Source organism: Olea europaea, unplaced genomic scaffold (assembly GCF_002742605.1).
Source record: "Olea europaea var. sylvestris unplaced genomic scaffold, O_europaea_v1 scaffold680, whole genome shotgun sequence".
Taxonomy (NCBI): Eukaryota; Viridiplantae; Streptophyta; class Magnoliopsida; order Lamiales; family Oleaceae; genus Olea; species Olea europaea.
In genome coordinates this window covers 592,199-615,071 of record NW_019265184.1, presented here as the reverse complement: position 1 = coordinate 615,071, position 22,873 = coordinate 592,199, and the positions used below count along the sequence as shown (strand labels likewise).

At 33.9% G+C, this 22,873-nt stretch overlaps 1 protein-coding gene and 1 pseudogene across 2 annotated transcripts; one reads left to right on the top strand and one right to left on the bottom strand.

Moving 5' to 3' along the window:
* The first annotated feature begins 8,400 nt into the window (after positions 1-8,400).
* On the top strand, positions 8,401-19,798 carry LOC111390428 (annotated as a pseudogene).
* A 404-nt stretch (positions 19,799-20,202) lies between these two features.
* Positions 20,203-21,714, bottom strand: LOC111390427. Of its 2 annotated transcripts, XM_023015469.1 has the most exons (4): positions 21,612-21,714; positions 21,419-21,517; positions 20,507-20,749; positions 20,203-20,365 (listed from the first exon to the last, which is right to left on the bottom strand). In XM_023015469.1, the coding sequence occupies exons 2-4, from the start codon at positions 21,434-21,436 to the stop codon at positions 20,318-20,320; spliced, it is 309 nt and encodes a 102-aa protein (XP_022871237.1). In that variant the 5' UTR covers positions 21,437-21,517; positions 21,612-21,714; the 3' UTR covers positions 20,203-20,317. The 2 variants fall into 2 exon arrangements, with proteins under 2 accessions (XP_022871237.1, XP_022871236.1); XM_023015468.1 differs by lacking the exon at positions 21,612-21,714 and having other exon boundaries at positions 21,419-21,603.
* Positions 21,715-22,873: the final 1,159 nt, after the last annotated feature.

The following is a 22,873-nucleotide window of genomic DNA, read 5'->3' as shown; positions in this document are numbered from 1 at the left end:
AATCTCGATTATCGATCATATCTTTTACTCCACTATTAAGTCAATAAAAATCAAAAACTCATTTTCGACTTATGAGTACACCTTGATCAAGGATTTCGTTATCGACTTAATTGAATGAAATGCAGATTATAATCTCTTAATATCTAAGAGTAACAAATCCTCTATTGATCATTCACAACCTTCATACAATTCTTGACATACCCGAACGATGCTATGTTAGCGATCATTGGCAGAGCAACATTCAACACCGTCAAAGTATGACTATCCTCATATAATGCACTATGACAACCTTAAGTCAAAGGACAAATCCCACTACCGAAAGTTAGAGATTAACCACTGACACTCAGATAGTTATCCATGTGGAATCTCTCGGCGAGTCTCCAATGTTTTGTTCTATAACAAAACATTAACGTATTCATTCAAATGTCACCACACTTTAACTTGTGAAATCAGCTACTTACTTCACAAGTAAGAAATGTCGCACGTGATGATCTATCCATAATAACGATATCCGTATCTTGTTATTACTTACGATCACGGATGATTTAAGATTCAATCATATGCAGTTTGTATTTCATAATCACAACTCTTTGTGATTAACAAATTATTAAGATTTGAATTTACTGACTTCATTATTTAATTCAATTCAATATTAATTAATTAATAGATCTGCTATAAATCGCATCAATTATATATTCAAAGTGTTTATATTCAAAGTCGATTGGACCAAGGGCATAATACTTACATAGAGGTGTCGGCTTTTTTGCGAGGATTAATTCATTTCTCATATTTTTCTTCGGAAATGATAGTTACTTTGTGTTTTTATTATTATTATTTATTTGTTTTTTGCACTGTCCTCCTTTTGCTAAAAAAAAAAAAAATAATAAAATTTGAAAAAATAGTCAATGACTGCTAACTTATTTTTGGTTTTTTTTTTAATATACCATTTTCTATTTAAAAGTGTTATCGAATTTTTTCATCTCCCTTTTTGCACGAATTTTATACTATATAAGAAATATCGTCAAACTAGGCAACAATGATGATAATTTTTAGTTCATTTAAAGCACTCTTTATTTTTCACAAATTTTAGATTAGTCCTGACATTTTCATCAAATAAAACAAAATTAACAATAGATTTCTCTATTTAAATACTTCTTCCTTTTTCATAATAACTAGACTAAGCCCCCATTTAGTAGAATTTTTCATCCCAAAAAATTATTTTTTTAACAGTTATTTCACTATTTCAGTGTCATTTTTTACTTTTTTTTCTCACAGGTGGGAACCACTTTTTTTCTAACGGTCAAAAAAATCAATTTTCATAATCACTACCAAATATCTGCTAAATAAAAGTGCACAGATAGCACTAAATAGCATTACTTTCTTCAGATTCACAATAGAACCGGTGCCACCCATCATGCTGAGCTCGAGCCGAGCTCTTTACTACTCTCACAAATGGGCTTGGGCTATTCTTCATGCTAGGTTTGGGCCTCTTTACCAATTTACTCCTCTCAAAAGGTGGTAGGACCAACTTGCTCCATTTGAAAAATTGGAGGATCAACTTGCTACATTCAAAAGGTTAGAAGACCAATTTGCTCCTTTTGAAATGTTGGGATGGTTAACTTGATTCTTACTACAAGTTGGAGGTCTAACTTGCACTTTTGTAGAAGTTGGAGGACTAACATGCACCTTGTACGCGTTGAAGGGCTAACTTGCTCTTATTAAAATGTTACAAAACTAATATGCTCCTTTACTTTTCAAACTTTAACTAGGATCAAGTTAGCACAACAACTTTAGAAAGGATTGATCCTCCAACATTTTAGAAAGAACAGATAAACCCTCAAATTTGCAGAATGGGCCATGAGGGTCATCTAATGATTCACAAGGAGCATCCGGGTCTCGAAAATTTAAAAGAAGAAAGTAGGTCCTCAACATTTCAATAGGAGAAAGTTAGTTACTCTAAGATTTGAAAAGCAACAAGTCGGGCCTCCAAGTTCAAGAAAGGAGCAAATGCACCCTCATTTTTTCCAAAGAAGCACTTTGGTGCTCCATATCAAGGACAAAATAAGATTGTTCATCCGTCTTCCTAAAACGAGGAAGTAGATCCTGCAAATTTGAACCTTGAGCATGTAGGTCCTAACATGTTTTGCCCTCAAACTTTTTTATAATGAGCAAGTTAGTCTTCCGACAATTGATCGGGAGTAAGTGGGTCCTCCAACATCTAAATTGGATCGAGTAGGTCCTTCTACTTCGAGAATGAGGAACTCATTAGTACTTCAACTGTATAGATGGAGCAATTTGGTCCTTGCACTTTGTAAAGAACAAAGCCAGTTGGATGCAGAAGACGCTGCTAGAAGCTACTGATTTACTGCAATTATTTTATTTGAATCACACTATATGTAATTTCACACAATGTGCTTAATTGTTAGTGGGAAGATACATTCCATTCTCAGTAGACTCTGAATTAGATGAGGGTGATAACCATTGAAATTATGGGGAAAACGGGCATGTTGGTCGAAACAGGAGATTTTATGAACCATAAACTTAGATATTGTATTAGAAATATCATAATTAATTGCAAGCATCATCAGAGGAAAGTTGGAGATTATAATTAGGAATTTCAAAGCCTTTGCGCCATAAATAAGTTGTGTGAATACAAAGAACAAAAATATAAATTTGTTAGGAATGAGGAGGTTAGCCTTGCAGTAAGGACTGAAGTCATCTTTCTAAATCTAGTGGATAGAGTTACTATTGAAAATTTCTCATGAACTCAAAGTTAAATGCCAATCAACCCAATAATCGACATCTACAATAACATTGTTGAGCAACCTTAATCGATCGTAAAAAATAATTGTAGGCAACCGATTGTTTCCTCTAAAGTTAATCCTTATAAAAAAAACATTAACTACTAGGTTCTCAATAAATCAATCGAACACTTTTTTAATGACTCGGCCTTGTGCCCAAGTTGTATTCTTACGTACTATCTGCTTTTGAAGTGCTCGCGTCTACATTGTTTCACAAGAATTTTTTACTTATTTCTCGATATTCAAACCTATGATCTTGTCTTGTGAGATCTAAATCTAGTGGATAGAGTTACTATTGAAAATTTCTCATGAACTCAAAGTTAAATGCCAATCAACCCAATAATCGACATCTAAAATAACATTGTTGAGCAACCTTAATCGATCGTAAAAAATAATTGTAGGCAACCGATTGTTTCCTCTAAAGTTAATCCTTATAAAAAAACATTAACTACTAGGTTCTCAATAAATCAATCGAACACTTTTTTAATGACTCGGCCTTGTGCCCAAGTTGTATTCTTACGTACTATCTGCTTTTGAAGTGCTTGCGTCTACATTGTTTCACAAGAATTTTTTACGTATTTCTCGAGATTCAAACCTATGATCTTGTCTTGCGAGAGATTTAAGTTGAAGCAAGATATAAATTGGGCGACTGCGTTATTTGTAAAAGAAAGATATTTTAATGTGACTTTGCATATATTATTGAGAACCATAAAAAATAAATATACTCTTTCAAGGATCGATGGCCTATTTATCCCACTGCAAATAGCATATGTTTTCTGAAAAATTGACCTACTATAAGGATATTAGGTGTTGAAGATTAAGAAAGAAGACATTCCAATTTCTGCTTCTATCTCTACGATTATGAATTCTTGGTGATGTCATTTGGATTGACCAACATCCACGCTGCATTCATGAATTTGATGAATCGCATCTTCAAGAAGTATTTAGATAGATTTGTGATTATATTCAAGGACTACATACTCATCTACTTCCAAAAGAAGAACATGAATAGCACCTAAGTGTGGTGCTACAAACGTTAAGGGAAGAAAAGTTATATGCCAAATTTCAACATTTTATTTTTGGCTAGAGGAAGTAAACTTTTTGGCATATCATATCAAAAAATAGAATTTCAGTAGTACCAAGTAAAGTTGAGATAGTAATGAACTGACACTGAAAAAAGTACGTCATTGAAATAGTAAGTTTTCTAGGATTGGCTAGGTATTAATGTATTATCAAAGTTTCGTAGAAGGATTCTCTAGGATAGTTGTCCTCTTAACCAACTTACTCGGGAGAATATTCCTTTCAAATGGACTGAAGAATGCTGAAAGAGCTTCCTAGAATTGAAGAAAAAGTTCACTATTACACCCATTCTATCAATTCGAAACGTGTGGTTCACTATCTACAATGATGCATAAAAAAGGGCTACTGGGCTAGGTAGCATACGAATGAAAATATTTTTTCCATATGCATCTCGTTGCTTTAAGCCATATGAAAAGAATTACTCAACACACGACCTTGAATTGGCGGCCATTATCTTTGCCCTAAATTTTTGGAGGCATTATTTGTATAGCAAAAAACGTGAAATTTTTATGGATCACAAGAGCTTAAAGTACTTTCCCTCAATAAGAATTAAACGCGAGAAGAAAATGGTGGCTGTAGACAGTCAAAGATTTTGTACCATCAACTATCATCACATCAAAGAAAATGTCATGGCAAATGTCCTAATACAAAAAATGTCCTCAACCTCTAAAGGATCCTGACATGAAAGGCTAAAAGTTTAAATGCAAATTTTTAAATTGGAAAGTGTACCACATGGAGACATACAACTTTTATTATCAACGTTGAAGTCTACAATTAGGGATTGCATCATAGTCTAGCAAAATTAAATAAATAAATAAATAATATTATCAAAATTTCGTAGAAGGATTCTCTAGGATAGTTGTCCTCTTAACCAACTTACTCGGGAGAATATTCCTTTCAAATGGACCGAAGAATGCTGAAAGAGCTTCCTAGAATTGAAGAAAAAGTTCACTATTACACCCATTCTATCAATTCGAAACGTGTGGTTCACTATCTACAATTATGCATAAAAAAGGGCTACTGGGCTAGGTAGCATACTAATGGAAATATTTTTTTCCATATGCATCTCGTCGCTTAAGCCATATGAAAAGAATTACTCAACACACGACCTTGAATTGGCGGCCATTATCTTTGCCCTAAAATTTTGGGGGCATTATTTGTATAGCAAAAAACGTGAAATTTTTATGGATCACAAGAGCTTAAAGTACTTTTCCTCAATAAGAATTAAACGCGAGAAGAAAATGGTGGTTGTAGACAGTCGAAGATTTTGTACCATCAACTATCATCACATCAAAGAAAATGTCATGGCAAATGTCCTAATACAAAAAATGTCCTCAACCTCAAAAGGATCCTGACATGAAAGGCTAAAAGTTTAAATGCAAATTTTTAAATTGGAAAGCGTACCACATGGAGACATACAACTTTTATTATCAACGTTGAAGTCTACAATTAGGGATTGCATCATAGTCTAGCAAAATTAAATAAATAAATAAAAAATAAAAAATGACAATTATTATCACAAAATCAAGGAGGAAACTGAACATGGATCGACAAAAGAATAGAATTTTTTTACTTACGGCATTACGAAAGACATAGAAAAGTTATATGTTCCAAAAGAGAAAAACACACAATACCTTTATTCAGTACATCCTTGTGCAACGTAAACATGTCAAGAATTAAAACCTTTTATTGGTGGCCATGAATGAAAATGCCGACTATATGTCAACAAGTAAACGCTAAACATCAGAGGTCAACTTGACTATTAGAAACCATTTGTCAATAATAGAATGGAAGTGGGATAAATCTCGATGAATTTCAATTTCCCCAAACACCAAAAAACTACGATGAATTTTGTAATACAATAGTTACCACTCTTCTATTGGAATGCCACCATTTGAAGTTCTATATGGATGAAAATGTCGATCACCGCTCCATTGGGATGAAATAAGACAAAATCAACTTTTGGGACTATAAATGATGCAAGCAAGTAGCAGAAGTCATCAAATAGAGAATGTCTACCGCTTAAAAGGCGTCAAAAGAGTTATGCAAACTGTCGAAGGCGACCTTTGAAATTCAACATAGAAGATAAAGTATTTATAAAGATCTTGCCAATCAAACAAATGATAAGGTTCGATAAGAAGTAAAAGTACCCACCAAATGAACAAATTCCACTAGTAAAAGTATTGTGGACAGCAAAGTAGTAGAAAAAGCAAGATAGGGAATAATAAGATGACATTTTAAGCAAATACCATTAATTGTTCAATTAGTTTTACGAATAATTTAATAGTCCGACGAATTCTTAAAAGGAGGGAAAATTGTAATGATCCCAAAATTTTATTTGTTTATTTATTTTTCAATTTTATACTGATTTAAAGGGAAGCTTACAAATTATTTTAATAAACAATACGTGATAAATAGTAATAGTTAATGATTTACTTTCAATAAAGTAGTAATTATTTATTGAAAGTAGCGTCATTTTGTGTGTGTGTGTAGTTACAAAAATACTTTTTGTACCTGGTGTTTGACACGTCGGTTAACCCGATGTGAGTGAGGGGGTTGGGCCCCACACATTACCCATGTGAGTAGCAAGTAATCCGGAGTGTCAAACTCCGAGTATCTATAGCAAAGCTATTTTAGTTATAAGTGATTGAAAATTTTGGCAACCAAAAGAGGAATCAAACACATAAATCATCCTAGGCGTGTTTGAGCCTCATCCTTTAAAAATTCATTTTTCTCCAAACTCATTTCTAAGCACGTATTCTTAATAAAATAATTTTACTCGTAAATCCAAATCTTTTCTCTAATTTTTAGTTGCACATTCTTCAAAAAATTACTATTAAAAAATCTATTCTCTCTCGAACAAACCCTAACCGTAAATCAAGAGAAAAAAATAGGGAAGATTTAGTAAAATAAAGATTGTAGGTCCTTATAAATCTTGGATAAGAAAGAGTTAGAAGAAGAAAAGGTAAAATTTATTATATATACAATTGCAAAGACATGATTTTCCTTTAGAAGCACATCCGACTTGTGCTTCCAAGCCACAACGACATTGGTTTGGTTTTATGCCACAAAAACCTCATAACTGTCCCTTAATCATTTTATTTTGAATACAACATTTCTTAAAATAAATTTTTATTCTTTTATTATGAAGTATGTATTATTTAACTAATCAGAACCGTTCAAGAAGTAAGTGAGTAGATTAGGATCTCGTATTGAGCATTTACTTATCGATCCATTTTGATGATCAAGTGCTCAAAGTTAGCCATGCCTTGGAGCATGCAACCAAGTTTCACCTCAAGTGTAAAAAGTTAACCATGCCTCATGCATGAAATTAAGATGCACATTGTGTGTGCGTAACCTAATTCATGGCGTAACCTAATTCATGCCTCATGTTAAGATCGGGATCTTCCTTAAATCTAAGCCTATGCATGTTTGAATCAACTGATCTCCGTGCTGTCGGACCTTATTTTGAATTCAATAAAGTCATAAGAACTTGTAGCATAGTTGCCTTTGAGATTGTCAAACTCCATCAAGGCGTTAAATTCTTTGGCTGCCTTATACTGAGCTTGGTCCCTCTTCACCTTGAGGTCCTTGACCTCTTTCATTGCTTTCTCTAGGTCGGCCTTGACAAGCTTAATATTGGACTTAGATGCCTTTCGTGCATTTCCATAACATCTAGAGATGACACGTACGGTGATGATAAAATGAAATGAAATATAAGTTCATTGACTAAAGTGAAACAAATTTAAGTTTAGTGACCAAAATGAATTTTTTTCTTCAAATTCAATGACAAAATTGAAAGTTCATTTGAAGTTCGGTGATCAAGACTGTCTTTTTAGACTTCATAGAATAGTTAATTGTTACAATGGTCATTGAATTTAGGTTTATGTCTTCGATTACTCACTGAAATTTAAAATATCAAGTTTTGACCACTGAACTTTGAAAAATATTGTACATTACTCACTGAATTTTGAAAAATGTTGTACATTACTTACTGTAAATTCGATATTTTTTAAAATTTCAACAGTTATGCTAGTGAGTAAGGTACGGTATATTTCAAAGTTCAGTGGTCAAAACTTGACATTTTAAACTTCGATAAGCAATCGAAGATATGAATCTAAGTTCAATGAACAATCAAAGATATAAACCTTAATTTAGTGACCAAAACTCGACATTTTAAATTTCTGCAAATCAAAGACATCAAAAACATGGATTTTAAGTATAGTGACTATTGTAACAATCAACTCCTTCATAGAAAGCCATTCCTGTGCTACTGCGAGTCCGTGAGGCTCCCGACTACGTGACCAAGCGACGAAACAAAATCTAAGCTCATGTTTGATGTCCATTAACTGAAAATGAAAATGGGGGAATAATATTTTTTAGAAAAATGAGTGGTTGAAAAAGAAAGAAAAGTTTTCGATTTACGTGTAATATTATTTTATGAAAGATTGTGTGATTAAAAATAGGAGAGAGAGAAAAATGGAATGGATCGTAATATAATTTAATTTATAAAAAAAAAGGCCCCGGACCCGAATTCAGCACAGATCGATCCGCCGGCATACCCGATATCAACCGGAAGAATTTCGACTTTCTAGAATACTCCTTCTGCGGAACAAGTTCCAGTTCAGTTTTTACGTCGTAGTTTTAGAGGTTCTCTCTTTCAACCCCGAAACAATGGCGACTGTCATGCAGAAAATCAAAGATATCGAAGATGAGGTAATACTCACGAATCAAGAAAAGTTGCCTTTTTATTGTTTCTGATGCTGTTTATGTTGAAATTTTTTAGCAGGATTAAGTTTTAATTGATTCTTGTTGTTTCACTGTAACGATAAGAAATGCAAAACGAAGAACAATGTTTTTAAGTAGTAATTTTGTGAAGGAAAAAGGAAAACACAGAAGGACGTTGGGTATATTTGGATTGTAGCCAAAAAGAGCCGAAATTGAAAATATTCAAAAATGATGTTAAATGTTTTCCTGGTATTTTCTTTCTTTTCTTTTCCTCTTTTGTATGCAAATGCAACTAATTACTGGATTTTAAGAACATTCTTTTTATTTTTCTAGTTGTCGGAAGTATTCTTTTTAGTGATAATTTAGCTGGCGATTTTTTTTGTAGCTATAATGGAACATTTTATAAAATGGGGTTTAGATGTTTGGCATATCTCTTTCCTGATCAATGTTTGGATATTTACACCAAGATTATCATAATTGTATTTTTAAAAAAATGGTGGATGAGTCTTGTGGATTGGTTTGAGGATATTAAGATTCTACTAAAAAATGATTTAAAATATTAAAAAAAAAAAAAAAGTTTAAGAAAAAATTGACAACTTATACTAAATAGCTACTAAAGACAAGCAATAAAAACAAGTTTTCATTATGAAAATCAGAAATGAGGTAACTAACTTCAGTCCTTGCTTCATAATAAACAAATTTTTATGACTATTTCACAATATAAAAAACTAAATTGAGTTTGCTGTAATTATTGAATTTACATGTATCTGTGTATGATTTGGAGTTCTTCATTACTAAAAGTTGAGAAAATTAACGTAAATGTTTCACATCAAATGAAGTTCAAATAGACTAGCTTGATGAAAGACTTTAGATCTTGCCTGTGTTTAACCAGTAAACACTAAGCGGACATAAACTTGTTGATCTGAATTGACAAGGAAAACATATGTTGGAGATTCTTTTTATTGCGGTAAAAATACTTTCACTCGAGAAGAAAGAAGAAAGAAATATTTTTACAACCGTCATGTTGAGACCGTGAGGCAATAGAGCAAAGAAGGGATATCAGTTTATTTGTTGTCCGATTTCTGTACGATCTTACAAGATCCTGTTACGATTCTACTGCAATCCACTCAAATTGCAAATTCTGCATTTGATCTGGATCGTTAGATCGCAATTTTGATATTTATGATTTACACCTTGATGAGTGAAGTTTGAGCTATTCTTTATATCTATCTCCTGTTTGATATGAAAGAGAATTCTGAGTTTGTCAAACTGATCCATTTTCTACCTATCACAGATGGCAAAGAACCAGAAGAACAAAGCAACTGCACATCGCTTGGGCTTGCTGAAGGTATACTTCGTCATGCCTGTAGTTTTGCTGTAAGATGATTTTTTTTCTAAAATTGGATATGCATATCATTTTGTTTTCCACACTGAACTAACTTTTCCCCTTTGCCTTGTTTTATTGTTGTCAAATCTTTGTAGTAAGGTAAAACCATGTTTTGGACACTAGAGAACCTTTGTTAACTTGTTTATGGGATTCCAATGAATTGAATACAATAATTTCTTCCTATTTTACTTCCTTTTTTATGCTGACAGTTGTATTCATTTAATGTATCCAGCCAAATTGATTTTTTGTTACTAATCATTTGATGGTAGGTTAAACTTGCAAAACTTCTGAGGGAGCTTCTTGCACCATCATCAAAGGGAGGTGGTGGTGCTGGAGAATGTTTTGATGTTACAAAAAGTGGTGATGCGAGAGCTTGTCTTGTGGGTTTCCCTTCAGTTGGGAAATCAACACTTTTAAACAAATTAACGGGGACTTTCTCCGAGGTTTGTAATTCTTGATGTTCTTGTAACTACATATAATTATGCCCGCTGTTATAGGTTTTGTGAATGTAGGATGCAATTTCTTTTATATTCTAGGCTTGTTCTATCTTAACCAATAATTTGGTACTGATTTTGATACTTGCTGTGTGAAACCTTGATTTGGCGTAGCTTCAATGAGTGTTTCTTAAAGCTTTTTCTGCATGTGTTGCAGGTTGCTTCATATGAGTTTACTACATTGTCTTGCTGTCATAGGTTTTGTGAACGTAGGATGCAATTTCTTTTGTATTATAGGCTTGTTCTATCTTGACCAATAATTTCTCTTCTGGTTATGGTACCTCACTGCGTGAAACCTTGAGTTGGTGTAGCTTCAATGAGTTTTTCTTAAAGCTTTTTCTGCATGTGTTGCAGGTTGCTTCATATGAGTTTACTACATTAACTTGCATTCCTGTTGTAATCATGTATTGAGGTGCTAAAATTCAGGTATTATCATTTGGTAATTGGAGGAGTAAATTTTGTTGCGTTTCAGCCACTATTGCGAGAACCATGAGCAGTTTGGTTTTCCCCTATCCTATTGGCATATGATTGTATTATCATCGCTTGATCTTAGAAAAGGTTTCATACGGTGCTTTTGTTAGTCTGATAATTTTGCTTACACATGATGATATCGCATGAATAGTTACACACGTTCTCAGGAATTTCAGTGGGAGCTCTCTTTTTGTTTCGTGTCGTGTCGATGAATGCCAATTTTTAATATAGATAAAGCCATAGACCTGAGATGATGCTGAACAGCAGTAGCATGTTGTTGTTAATATTTTTAGGGGTCAAAACTTAAGTTTCTCATTTATCCCTTTCATAAATCAAGACTAATCTTACTCATACTGCCATACATGTTGTGGCTTTTCCAATGAAGTATCTATGTTAAATCAGCAACCTGTTCAAGTTGCACCCTGTGTTGTTGATTCTAGTCTAAGAACCTTCAATGAGTCTATGGTGAGGCAAATCATTCATTTACTTAATGAAGGTGCGCTGAGTCTTGAAAAAAGTTAATATATCCGTCTGAGTGATAAATATGAGATTCTAAAAATACCCCCAGCTTGTGATGTCCTTTTAAAGGACATTGCTATATGATCCCCTGCTGTTAGTAAAATTGGTCTATCAAGCAAAGGGGCAAAGGACTATTGGTTGACACATCCATATAATCTTTGTTCTGCCTAGGTCTTCAATTGCCCGGTTTTGTATTTTACTTCCCTTTTGAAAGCTTCCAACACATGGCTATTGATTGCTGTGGCCTGCATTCCCTGTGTGATACTGTTATTAGTTCTAATGATGATAATTTTTATCTAAACAAGACCTTGAAGACTTAAAAGACAGAATAGTTTAAAATGATTGAGAAATATGGGATGACAGTTGAATTTCAGCATTTACATTGAGAAATAAATTGATTGGAAGATGGTTCCAAAAATCAATTCTATTACTTCTTTCTGTTTATTTGTGGATCACTGGTTGTAATATGAGTGAACAAATTTTAACGTGCTTATTTTTAAAATTCAATTTGCATGACAGTAAAATTTATACCATGGAGGCTTGAGAAACTTCAAGTTTTCCTTTCCTTTCCATTTTTTTCTTATTTGGATGTTATATATTCTTCATCATACGTTCTAGTTGTCTTTGTGACTGTTCAAAACATTTTTCTTTGTTTTTTTTTTTTTTTTCCAATTATATGACCATCTAACTTTCTTATGATGAAAATATGGTTGTGGGAATGTAATGGAAAATTTATATCAGAGATAGCAGCATCACGATTTACATTCTGAAATGACAGCCTGTGCCCTTTTCAACACTCACTTTAGGATTTTCTTCCTGCTTTTGTTTGCTGTTATTGGATCTTCCTGGGATTATTGAGGGTGCTAAAGATGGCAAGGGTAGAGGTAGACAGGTAAGAAATGACACTAGCTGTTGCTAAATATATTGTTGTTATCTTGGTAGTTTTAAATCTCCCCTCTTGTTATCCATATGGATTGCTGTTTGGGTAATTATATTACCACTACAAAAATTGTTAATTACACCTCAGTTTTTTTATTTACTTAAATAACCTCAAATAAAATTACATAAGTGGGTTTTTAATATATTTAACACATAAAATAATTTATTCTTCCACCACAATCATAAAACCTTTAAAAATTTATCTTCTTCCCCAATCCCTCCTCCAACCCCTACCTCAAAATTTCATCTTTCAATTAATATAGAACAAGAAACAATCCTCATAAACGATAATTACAATGCAAACTTTCTGCAAGTGAACAGCAATTAGAACAAATTGAGCACATTCATAGTTTGCTTATAAATTCAAGCAGACTCTTCTTTTGTTCATTGGCTCACATCTCTGGGCATCTTACTCAAATAGTTGTTTTATTTCATGTCCTTTTAGAGGAATTTCCGATGGAAATCATTCCTGATGGTATCATTGATAAAGCGTTTTGCAATTTTGGTCTCGCCTCGGGCTTGGTTCTTGAAAACCACATCATCATCCCACCTTCTCTTTACACTAAAGGAAGCCAGATTATTTAGCAAAGGATTTCCACGCAACAATTCCGCCTCTTCGGCTTGCAGCTCTTCTTCTTGCTTCTGTTCTTCTTCTCATAGGGGGGTGGGGATGGGGGGATTAATCTTATTTTCAAGAAACTTCATAATTTAGAAAGAAAAAGTTGTAAGAAAATGAGAAAAATATAATAGCAGATTCATATCATTTCCTGAACCATGTAAGTGCCTGTGTCTATACATGTTTGTATATGACTATATGTATATGTATAGATATTTAGGGTATGGATTTCGATGGGTACACCACAACATTATTTTTTTTAATTTCATTTTTTGTTGGATTGGGAGTAAAATTGTAAATTTGTTGTGGTGCAATTATTGAAAATAGATTTTAATTGTGGTGTTATTATAATGTGGTGTAGGAAATAAGTTTTGTGGTGGTAATATAATTACCCTTGCTGTTTTCTTGATTTAGTGTCTATTTGTCTACCTGTGCTGTTAGTTTTGCTTATATGGTGGTGGTTAGACTACTATAATGTACTCTTTTGTTTTGGTTGGCGCAATATATTGGGGAAGCTTTCAACTATGGTAAATCACTTTTTCCCGGATATCATGAATTGCCTTCTTCCCTGAATTGGGCTACCACAACTGCTGCTAGATAGAGTAAGGCCATCATTCGCATAAAAGTTACACCCCATCATACTACAATTATCAACCAACAATCTCTACTATCATTTTCGCACTCTTAAGGGATGGAGAAGAGAATTTTCAACCTTCTAATTTATAGTGAAGATGCCAAGTAATTTTCATTGATTTTTGTCTCCCCAAATCCCTATGTGGTCCGCCCCACCCCTTCAACAACACACAACAACCAAGAAAAAAAAAGTTATACAACGTGCAGGATAGCCCAACCCCTTATTATCAATCTCGTCTTAACAAGCATCAGTGAATTCCATGACCATAGCTGTACTACCCCTCAAAACCAGCTCAAACAACACCCAACTGTCTGTTGTAACGTTATCAAAATGCATGAAATTGAAAATTTGAAAAGTAAAACCAGGGATCATTTAACTGAAGCCCTACGATGGATGAGACTTAGAATCATTGAATAAGGGGCACATTGTCAAGATAGATGAGAATACATTGGTCAAATGGAGGCTGTGCTCCTAGTGTCGTTGATCTTACCTATTTTCCGTCCAAAGTTTTCCATGATGTAAATCCTGCCAAACCCCTCGGCCTATGGCACAGATCCTATCTGCAAGGTTCTGTGAGAAGTTTGGTTGCAGGTGGTTTTAATTTTTTGCGAGTGTTGGAAGATGGTTGTCATGGTAGTTACCAATTGGCTTTAGGGGACTTCGATGTGACTTGTGGAGAAGAAAATTGGATACTTTAAAGGATGGATTATTCTCTTTGTACCAAGGGGGGATTTACCGAAACGTTTACCCCCTCTCACAAACACGCGGGCCCCGCGTGTATTTAATAATGTTGAGCCGTGGTCCCCACCTTGATTATGTGAGTAGGGTGTAAATGGTTAGGTAAGCCATTATGTACGTGTAGCATGGTCCTTAAAGGATTGAGATTTTTTTTAATTGTATTCTAGGAAAGGTCCAGTCTTTCTATTAGAAATCCATTTACGTGTAATTGAGATCATTAAATGGTCCTCCAATGTTCCATACTTAAATAGCTTGACATTTCCAATTAATCATGAATGTTATTATCTTTTTGTGATTACGGCTTTAAATATGCATAGATCTGTATGTGATCTACTTCATTCATTAGATGTTTGGTATGGAAATTATCATTTCTACCTAGTGATTTGATGTAAGGTTTCTAGTATTCTATTCTTCATCACCAATTTCTGCTATCACAGGCAAATAATGTTGACTTTTTGTCTTGCTGCTTATGATCTTAAATTGTTTTGACATATACTCTCCTTCACCTGCTGCTATTATATTGTAATGCATCCCTGCCTCTTAGCAATCAGTGCCGGATATCTGTATTTCCTGATATGCTGCTGTTGCTACCAATATATCATTTATTGTTTACAAATGGTCAGGTTTCTAGTATTCTATTCTTCATCTAGTTTTCGTCTTCGTCGAATCTTCAAGTCGTTTATATGGCCCTTGTTTGGTCCCCATTTTTTTCAAAATACATTTTTTTCTCTCTTATTTTAAACCACACATACTTCAATAAAATAATATCACAGGGAAACCCGAAACTTTTCCTTATTTTTTAGTCACACATTCTCCATTAAAATACTATTTCAAAGTGCATTTTGTACACAAAAATGGGGCTCAAACAGGCAAATAATGTTGACTTTTTGTCTTGCTGCTTATGATCTTAAATTGTTTTGACATATACTCTCCTTCACCTGCTGCTATTATATTGTAATGCATCCCTGCCTCTTAGCAATCAGTTCCGGATATCTGTATTTCCTGATATGCTGCTGTTGCTACCAATATATTATTTATTGTTTACAAATGGTCAGGTTTCTAGTATTCTATTCTATTACTTTGCCATAAAGATATAGCTCATAGCACAAATGCAATTCACCCATATCACCAGAATCAGCAAATGCTATCCACCCTATATCACCCCAATCAAGCTTGGGAATTCACCACAAGCCCACTCCCTTGGCCCCACCCCATTTCAAACATGCTCCTATATTGTCCACCCACACCATGGGAATGCTCGGTAATCGACTTAAAGAACGGGACCTCCAGCTCACGTAGGGTACTGTCACCACTTTTCTCAAAAACTATAACTCATGGAACCAATGCAATCTATCCTATATCATTAGAGTCAAGTCCGGAATCCACCCTAAGTCCACTCCCTTGGGCCCACCCCGTTTCAAGCAGGCTCTTGCATTTAGATTTCTGTATTCATTTATTCTTGACATCATTTTAGGGTGCAAGTATTCTTTACAGCTTGATGATAAAGATAATATGGTTATTAACATGTTTTTAATCTTATTCTTTTGCTTGGTACTTGAATGTGATATTTGAATTGAGGTAATCAGTACTTCTCGGACATGCAACGTTATCCTAATTGTTCTGGATGCAATAAAGCCAATTACTCACAAAAATCTTATAGAGAAAGAGCTCGAGGGATTTGGTATAAGGTAACATGCCTTGTTGATTTGTTTACTCAATGTCTCCTTTTAGATTTGTAAAGCAATTGGTATTCTGTCACTCACCTCTCTCAAAAATTAACTGTTTTTATTCCTTCTTCCCTGAAAATAGGTTAAACAAGGAACCACCAAATCTGACATTCCACAGGAAAGATAAGGGTGGGATCAATTTTACATCAACAGTTACCAACACGCATCTGGACCTTGAAACTGTGAAGGCAATATGCAGCGAATACAGAATACACAATGCTGATATTAATCTTAAGTACAATGCAACTGCTGACGACATCATAGATGTTATTGAAGGGAGCAGGGTATATATTCCTTGCATCTATGTTGTCAACAAGATCGATCAGATTACAATTGAAGAGCTGGAGATTTTGGACAAACTTCCGCACTATTGCCCAATAAGGTACTCCATTTCCTCCATTTTTGGACATCAACAGCTTATTTGGTCACAGAAGTTTACTTTTTGTACTATAAACAATGCTGATATATTTTTGAATCAAAGCCGTCAATTGTTACAGAACCATTTTATTTGCTTGCATGCATAGTTAGCAAATGAATCAGCATGGTTTGTGGTTTCGTTCGCACAACAGTTGAGAGTTTATATGTGCAAATCTTTGACTGGATGAACTTTGCTTAAATATGTCTGTCAATAGCTTAATACTTCCTTTTGCATTTGTCATGTGCTCTGTTGGTCTGACACATCTTTTTCGTGTGTTCTTTATTTTTTCCTTGAGATTTGGGCTATTAAGTAGAGAAGGGAAAAGGACGGGGGCAGTGCAGAGAAAGCAGTTATATTACTTTTTAAATTCTATGCAGTTTAACTTTCTTTTGTTTGCTCCTACCTAATGTCATAATAAAATGATGCATTCCTGCTTTAATAGGAAAATAATTATATCTGAAACCTCTACTGTGGGAAAATGAATATGTCTAGTAAGCAAAGAGTTGTTGTTATACTTTTTATCATGTGTTCAATCGGCAACAGGTCAAGTTTTCAGCACAACTATAATTGAAATGAAAATTCTAGTTGGAAGAATTTGTAATTGCCCGCTAAGCTTCTTTTAATTGAAGTCCAATCCTGCATCTAAAATGGACCCTTGTTCGATGTCTTATTGAAGCCAGCGTACCAATTTTGTGCAGTTGTAAGCTTATTATGCTCATCTGGATGGATAGGAAGAGGTGTATGACTTGGGTGTTGGTTCTGTTAAACGATAGTTCAAAATTGAGCCTGTCTTTGGTAACGATTAAAAGGTGGATTTTCATCTGAGTCAAAGTTAATAATTCATTTCAACCACATATTTTATGGGTCTCACAACTTTTTAATCACATATTTCATCATCTTTTATTAAAATCTACTAAAAAATTGATTTTAATCTTCATCAAATAGGGGCTCTGAAATACAGAAAATTTAATCATGAAATGCTTTACTCCAACCTGTTTTCTGTCACTTTCTGTATGATATTTTAGTGCGAAATTTCCAAATTGCAACAACTAGATTGAGAGTGCATTCGGTAAATAATCCATTGCTGAGTTGCTACTGTAGTACAAAACTGTTGTCTGCTTTCATGCCTTTGTCATATTAGCGTCTCAATTATCCTTTCACCTTTGTGCTAATTTATATCGATGATTTGTTGCAAAAATTAGGTAGAATGAGTACCTTGAAATCTTTTAGACCTTGTTTTTATTGGGACTTGGTGCTTACATCTGAGTTTTATTCATGTACTGAGAGGTGGCAGAGTTCCGGGTTTCTGGTCCTGTCACTATTGTTTCTGAAAACATATTGTGTACATTATTGTCCCGCATTTCCAGCCATGATGTGTGGGTGGAATTGGGTGATCTTGTTGCTTAACTTGCTTTATCAAATTCCTCCCCTTTCTATACTCTTAGACTGCAACCGCAAATGTTCATGGCTCAGTCTTTTTAGCAACAAGTATCATGCTTCCTCATTCTGTATATTATTAAAACCTTTTGAACTGCAAATATTCTACATATTTTCCCTTGTTCACAATAGCATTGACATTATTTAAGATTGGTACAGTGGGAGTGTGAGTTGTGTTACTTCAAGCCATTAACAGGCATATATTGCTTGTATCCTCTTAACTCGTATGCTGATTTTTTCCTTCCTTTTATTGTCAAGAGAAGTATAGTAGCTGCATGTTCACTGATTGTTTATTTAATGGTTAGTTTTTTTAATTTGTGATTAATTTCCTCAGTGCTCATCTAGAATGGAATTTTGATGGTCTGCTGGAGAAAATATGGGAATATCTCAACTTAACTTGCATATACACAAAACCAAAGGGGGTGAATCCAGACTATAATGATCCCGTAATATTGTCGTCAAAGAAAACGACAGTTGAGGACTTTTGCTACCAGATACACAAGGACATGCTCAAACAATTTAAGTAGTCTCTCTTCCCAAATTTGTTATTTCGAAGTTTTTGTTTGTAGTTCAATTGTGTCTCAATAACAAGGATAGAAGGCTATTCTAAGTATAGGTTTAACCCACCCGAGCTAATCGAAAATGCACAGGATTCGAGGTGTAGTATCAAAGCTTCACATGTGAAGGGATTCGAGGCATAATCCTCGCATTGTTTTTATAGTGAGACTACTTATTTGGAACTTCAGTGTGATTATTATATATTTCTGAAGAATGGACGAGCAGAACTAAAAACTATCTTTCGAGTAAACAATAAACACATTCTTCGTTGAACAAACAAATAAAAATATCTTGCCATATGAATCTGCGCATAGAAAAAACAAATGATTATGGGTCGTTTTCTGTTGGCAAAGTCGAGAGAGAGAGATGGATCAAGAGAAAGTATTCCAAATAAAATTTTTTACTTTATTAAATTCAGCCAAATATATGTTGTAGTTTCTGTTAACTTCAGGACAAATTCGGTGCGGTCAACTCTAAGATCTTTATATGATTATATCTTAAATTCTTGCCCACTGCAAGTATATCTAAATGTTCTATGATATATCCTATCTTGCAACTAATTTTAGTTTTCATCATTTTGATTGTTGTCAAATGACCTGCGATTTATTCAATATTGTAGTGCATTGGTTTGGGTTCGAGCACGAAGCACAAGCCCCAGAGGGTAGACAAGGTAAATTCTATTCAACTTTTTACCATTCAATATGGTGCATGTCATGTTTACTGCTGGATAATCATTTATTGACCATTTTTAATTTCCAGGAGCATGAACTTGAAGATGAAGATGTGCAAATCATAAAAAAAGTTTAATTATAGAACTTGCGATAAGCACATTATTACCTGGTGCATATGGCATGAAACTTTGAGCAGTAAAAGCATTTCCTCTTGTGCATTTTTCTTGTGGATTTTTGGCCTGGGACGAGTGAAATGAGGGATGACTTGGTTTATAAGGAATTTTGTTGTCAAGGTAGTTCGCTGCTTGTTTTTCGTCATTTATCCTTCTATTTTGTAATGGGCGACTGCCTTGTTGAGTAAGACTCGTAGCCGTAGGAGCGGGTTTAGTGTCATGCACCAAACACGCCTTTTATATTTTTGATGTGCAATAGCGAGATGATGTTCTAGGAGTGTATTCAAATGTTTTAGCTATATTATCCAAGTCGGTACATTCTTTTATAAATTGCTGATTTGGTTACTAGTTAGTTAAGGTTTAGATTTTTTATTTTATAATAAACTTCAGACTGTTTTTGAATTGAATCGAAATTGTTTAGCCTTTATTGTGCTGCATCTTTGATTCTTAGTGCACAACCGACCATTGCATCTTTGATTTAAGTTTGCGAATCCTGGAAGGATTCTTCGGGCCGGATGGACATTGGCCCTCGAGTGTAAAGTCACAAGGTAACTTAACATTTAGACTCACTCGTTGGGCAGGAATGAAAGTTGGTCTTAGTGATTTTACGGAACCGAGTGGAACGGACAGCCATTGCTCAACGAATAGAAGTTACACTAAGAATAAAACTGGACTGATTTTCTTCTAGAGATGGTAAGATTTGGCACCTCGATGTTGACTCTTCACCACTTGAGATGGACATGCCAAATTATTAAAACAACCAATTACTAGGTCGGCTCTAAGTAAAATATTTGTTAACGTAAGACTCACATGTGCATCAATAATACCCATTTTCTTGTTAAAACAGAGTGATCTAGGTTTACAGATTACATAAGTAAAACATTGATTTTAAGTAAAAGTAAAAAACCAAATTGCTCCATCTAGCTTCAGGCCTTCACACAACAGTTGAAGTAGCTGAAGATGCTTCTCCTCCTCTGTAATATAGAATCAAAACTAATTATAATTCAAATTGGGTATAAAAAAATATTAAATTATGTTCATTGTGTTGTTTAGTTCATATTACCGAACAAAAAATATAATAATAGTATTTAAGATAGATTATGTCATGAACATACAGTTGGAGAGTTGTTCGGATGATAATTGTGATAACCGTCGAGATTATCATTGCGGGCAGCATTCGAATTTCTCGTGTTCGAAGGGAATAGTTCTTCCTCATTTCCAAGACTGGCTCTTGACAAATCCTTCTTGTTTTCCATTCTCATTTGTCTGATTTTCGAGAAATCCATCGAGTAGTCGGGCAATGCACCCTTTTGATCCCAGTCCCCGAATTGTGGGACGGATAGCCATGGTGCATTCCTCTACCAACAAAAGAAAATTTATAATCGATAAACTTTTAGACAAGATGATTTAACATAATTAAATAACTTTTTTTGAATCTTTCACTCGAGATTTTGAACAATATAAAATAGAGAGAAATGAGAATGATAAATGAGCTCAGTTCCTTTCCTTCTTCAAAAGTAAATAAATAAACCAAAGTTGATAAAAACGACTAGTTCTCATTAACAATAGTCAATTTTCTAACTCTATTTACCCTTTACTCCTTAATGGCTGCTCACTTGACAATGTTATTATTTTGATTACCATTGACCAAAGGCTTTCAAGATTTTGATCACAATTCAGAAAATCTTCATCAATTCAGTTTTAAAAAAAAATTCAAATGGAAAAATAATACTAGTTAAATTCAAATTGACATAAATATTCCTCTTCTAGAACTGAATTCAAGTTAAATCCCGTATCACATGGTGATCATTTATGAATATTGTGCACGCAACCATGAGAACACCAGGAATCTGATAGACATGGATACGTTTTCAACCACGGCGATCAGATTCGGCCTATCGAGCCCCAACATAATCCATGTCACTTTAACCAAAACCTCATTTAACAGGCACTTAAGTTAAATGCCGATACCAATTAAGCAACTTACTAAATCCCATATACACGTAAGAGTTTTGAGAGATTTTTACCTCCTTGCGGTCCTCCATGTCAACAAATCTTGGATTTTCTTGTAAAAATTGAGGCCCTTTTTTCCCCCAAAAATGGGCTTGATAATGATACCTTGGTTTCTGATTTTGAAAAATGCAAAGATCGAGTGAATATAGAGAAAGAATTTATAGTTGAAATTGAGAAACGAAAAGCATGAGTGCATTAGTAGATTACAGAAAGATGACAGGTATTGTGTATATGCAGAATTGCCACTAGTAATATTCCACACGGTTTGTTTCTTGGCTGCTCTACTGGATCCTAGCTGTGTTTTCTTGAGTTGAACCATGTCTTTGATTAAAAAATAAAAGTACCCCGTCATCAAGTATTTATTTATGCAAAAGTTAGTACTTCCACGTAGATGCATACTACTTTTTTACTTTATAAACGCGTAAATAAATAGTAGGTGGCATTACTGATGATAACGATATAATTATATTGAATAAAGACGTAAGTACACAAAAATTTTAACAAAACTTGTATCGAGACTGATGTGACAAAACATGATTGAATTACTTTTTTTTATTGTTAATTATTTTATTTTACCCATTTTCCAATGATATCAAGCCATGTGCTGTCTGTACGATTTTTATATCAAAAAGTTATGTACCAATAGCATTGTTCAATTATATTTTATATCAATCAGAAGTTTAGATTTTGAGTATATAAGTCAGCTTTAAGGTTGAATTCTACTCAAAGTGATATTACTCTTTATATTAGAGAGCTATCCCGTCTTGAAGACTCTTGCTGCAAAAGGACGATTTGGAGAGGGCTATTTCTATTATAAAATTGGTTCCATGGAGTCACCTAGGTAATAATAATAATAATAATAATAATAATAATAATAATAATAATAATAAGGGCGGTGTCAAGGTTCATAGGGATGGAATGAAATGATCTAATTGTATATTGCATTGCACATAAAAGACTTGTATTTTTATACACTTTTTGGGTATTCGTTCCTTACAAGTCATTTTAAGGGTGAGTTGCCAATGTCATTGTTACATTTGGTATCAAATTGAAGCCTGATTACGTGAAAAGTACAAGAAGTATTAATTCTTAAAATAAAAACCTGGACAGGTTTAATTCTCAATTTTGAATAAAGAATCGAAAATGATCTATTTCTTTTTTATTTTTACTTTTGTACTGGTGGAATCCAACCATATTAGATATTTGGCCTTTACCTTTATCTATTATTAGTCCCAAACATTTCATCGTGCCCTTCATTTTCTTATTGGTTAGTACAAGAGAAAATTATGAGCCAAATGGATGATAGTAGGAATGGACTTATTCATGAGGTGCTTCACTTTCCACCCATTCCTTTTATAAAAATGATAATCAATTATAAACCACATGCTTATTTTATTTGAGATATTGTGCATATGAATGGAATTGAACAAAAACTGCTTAGTTCTAGTCTAGTATCATTTGATTTAAAC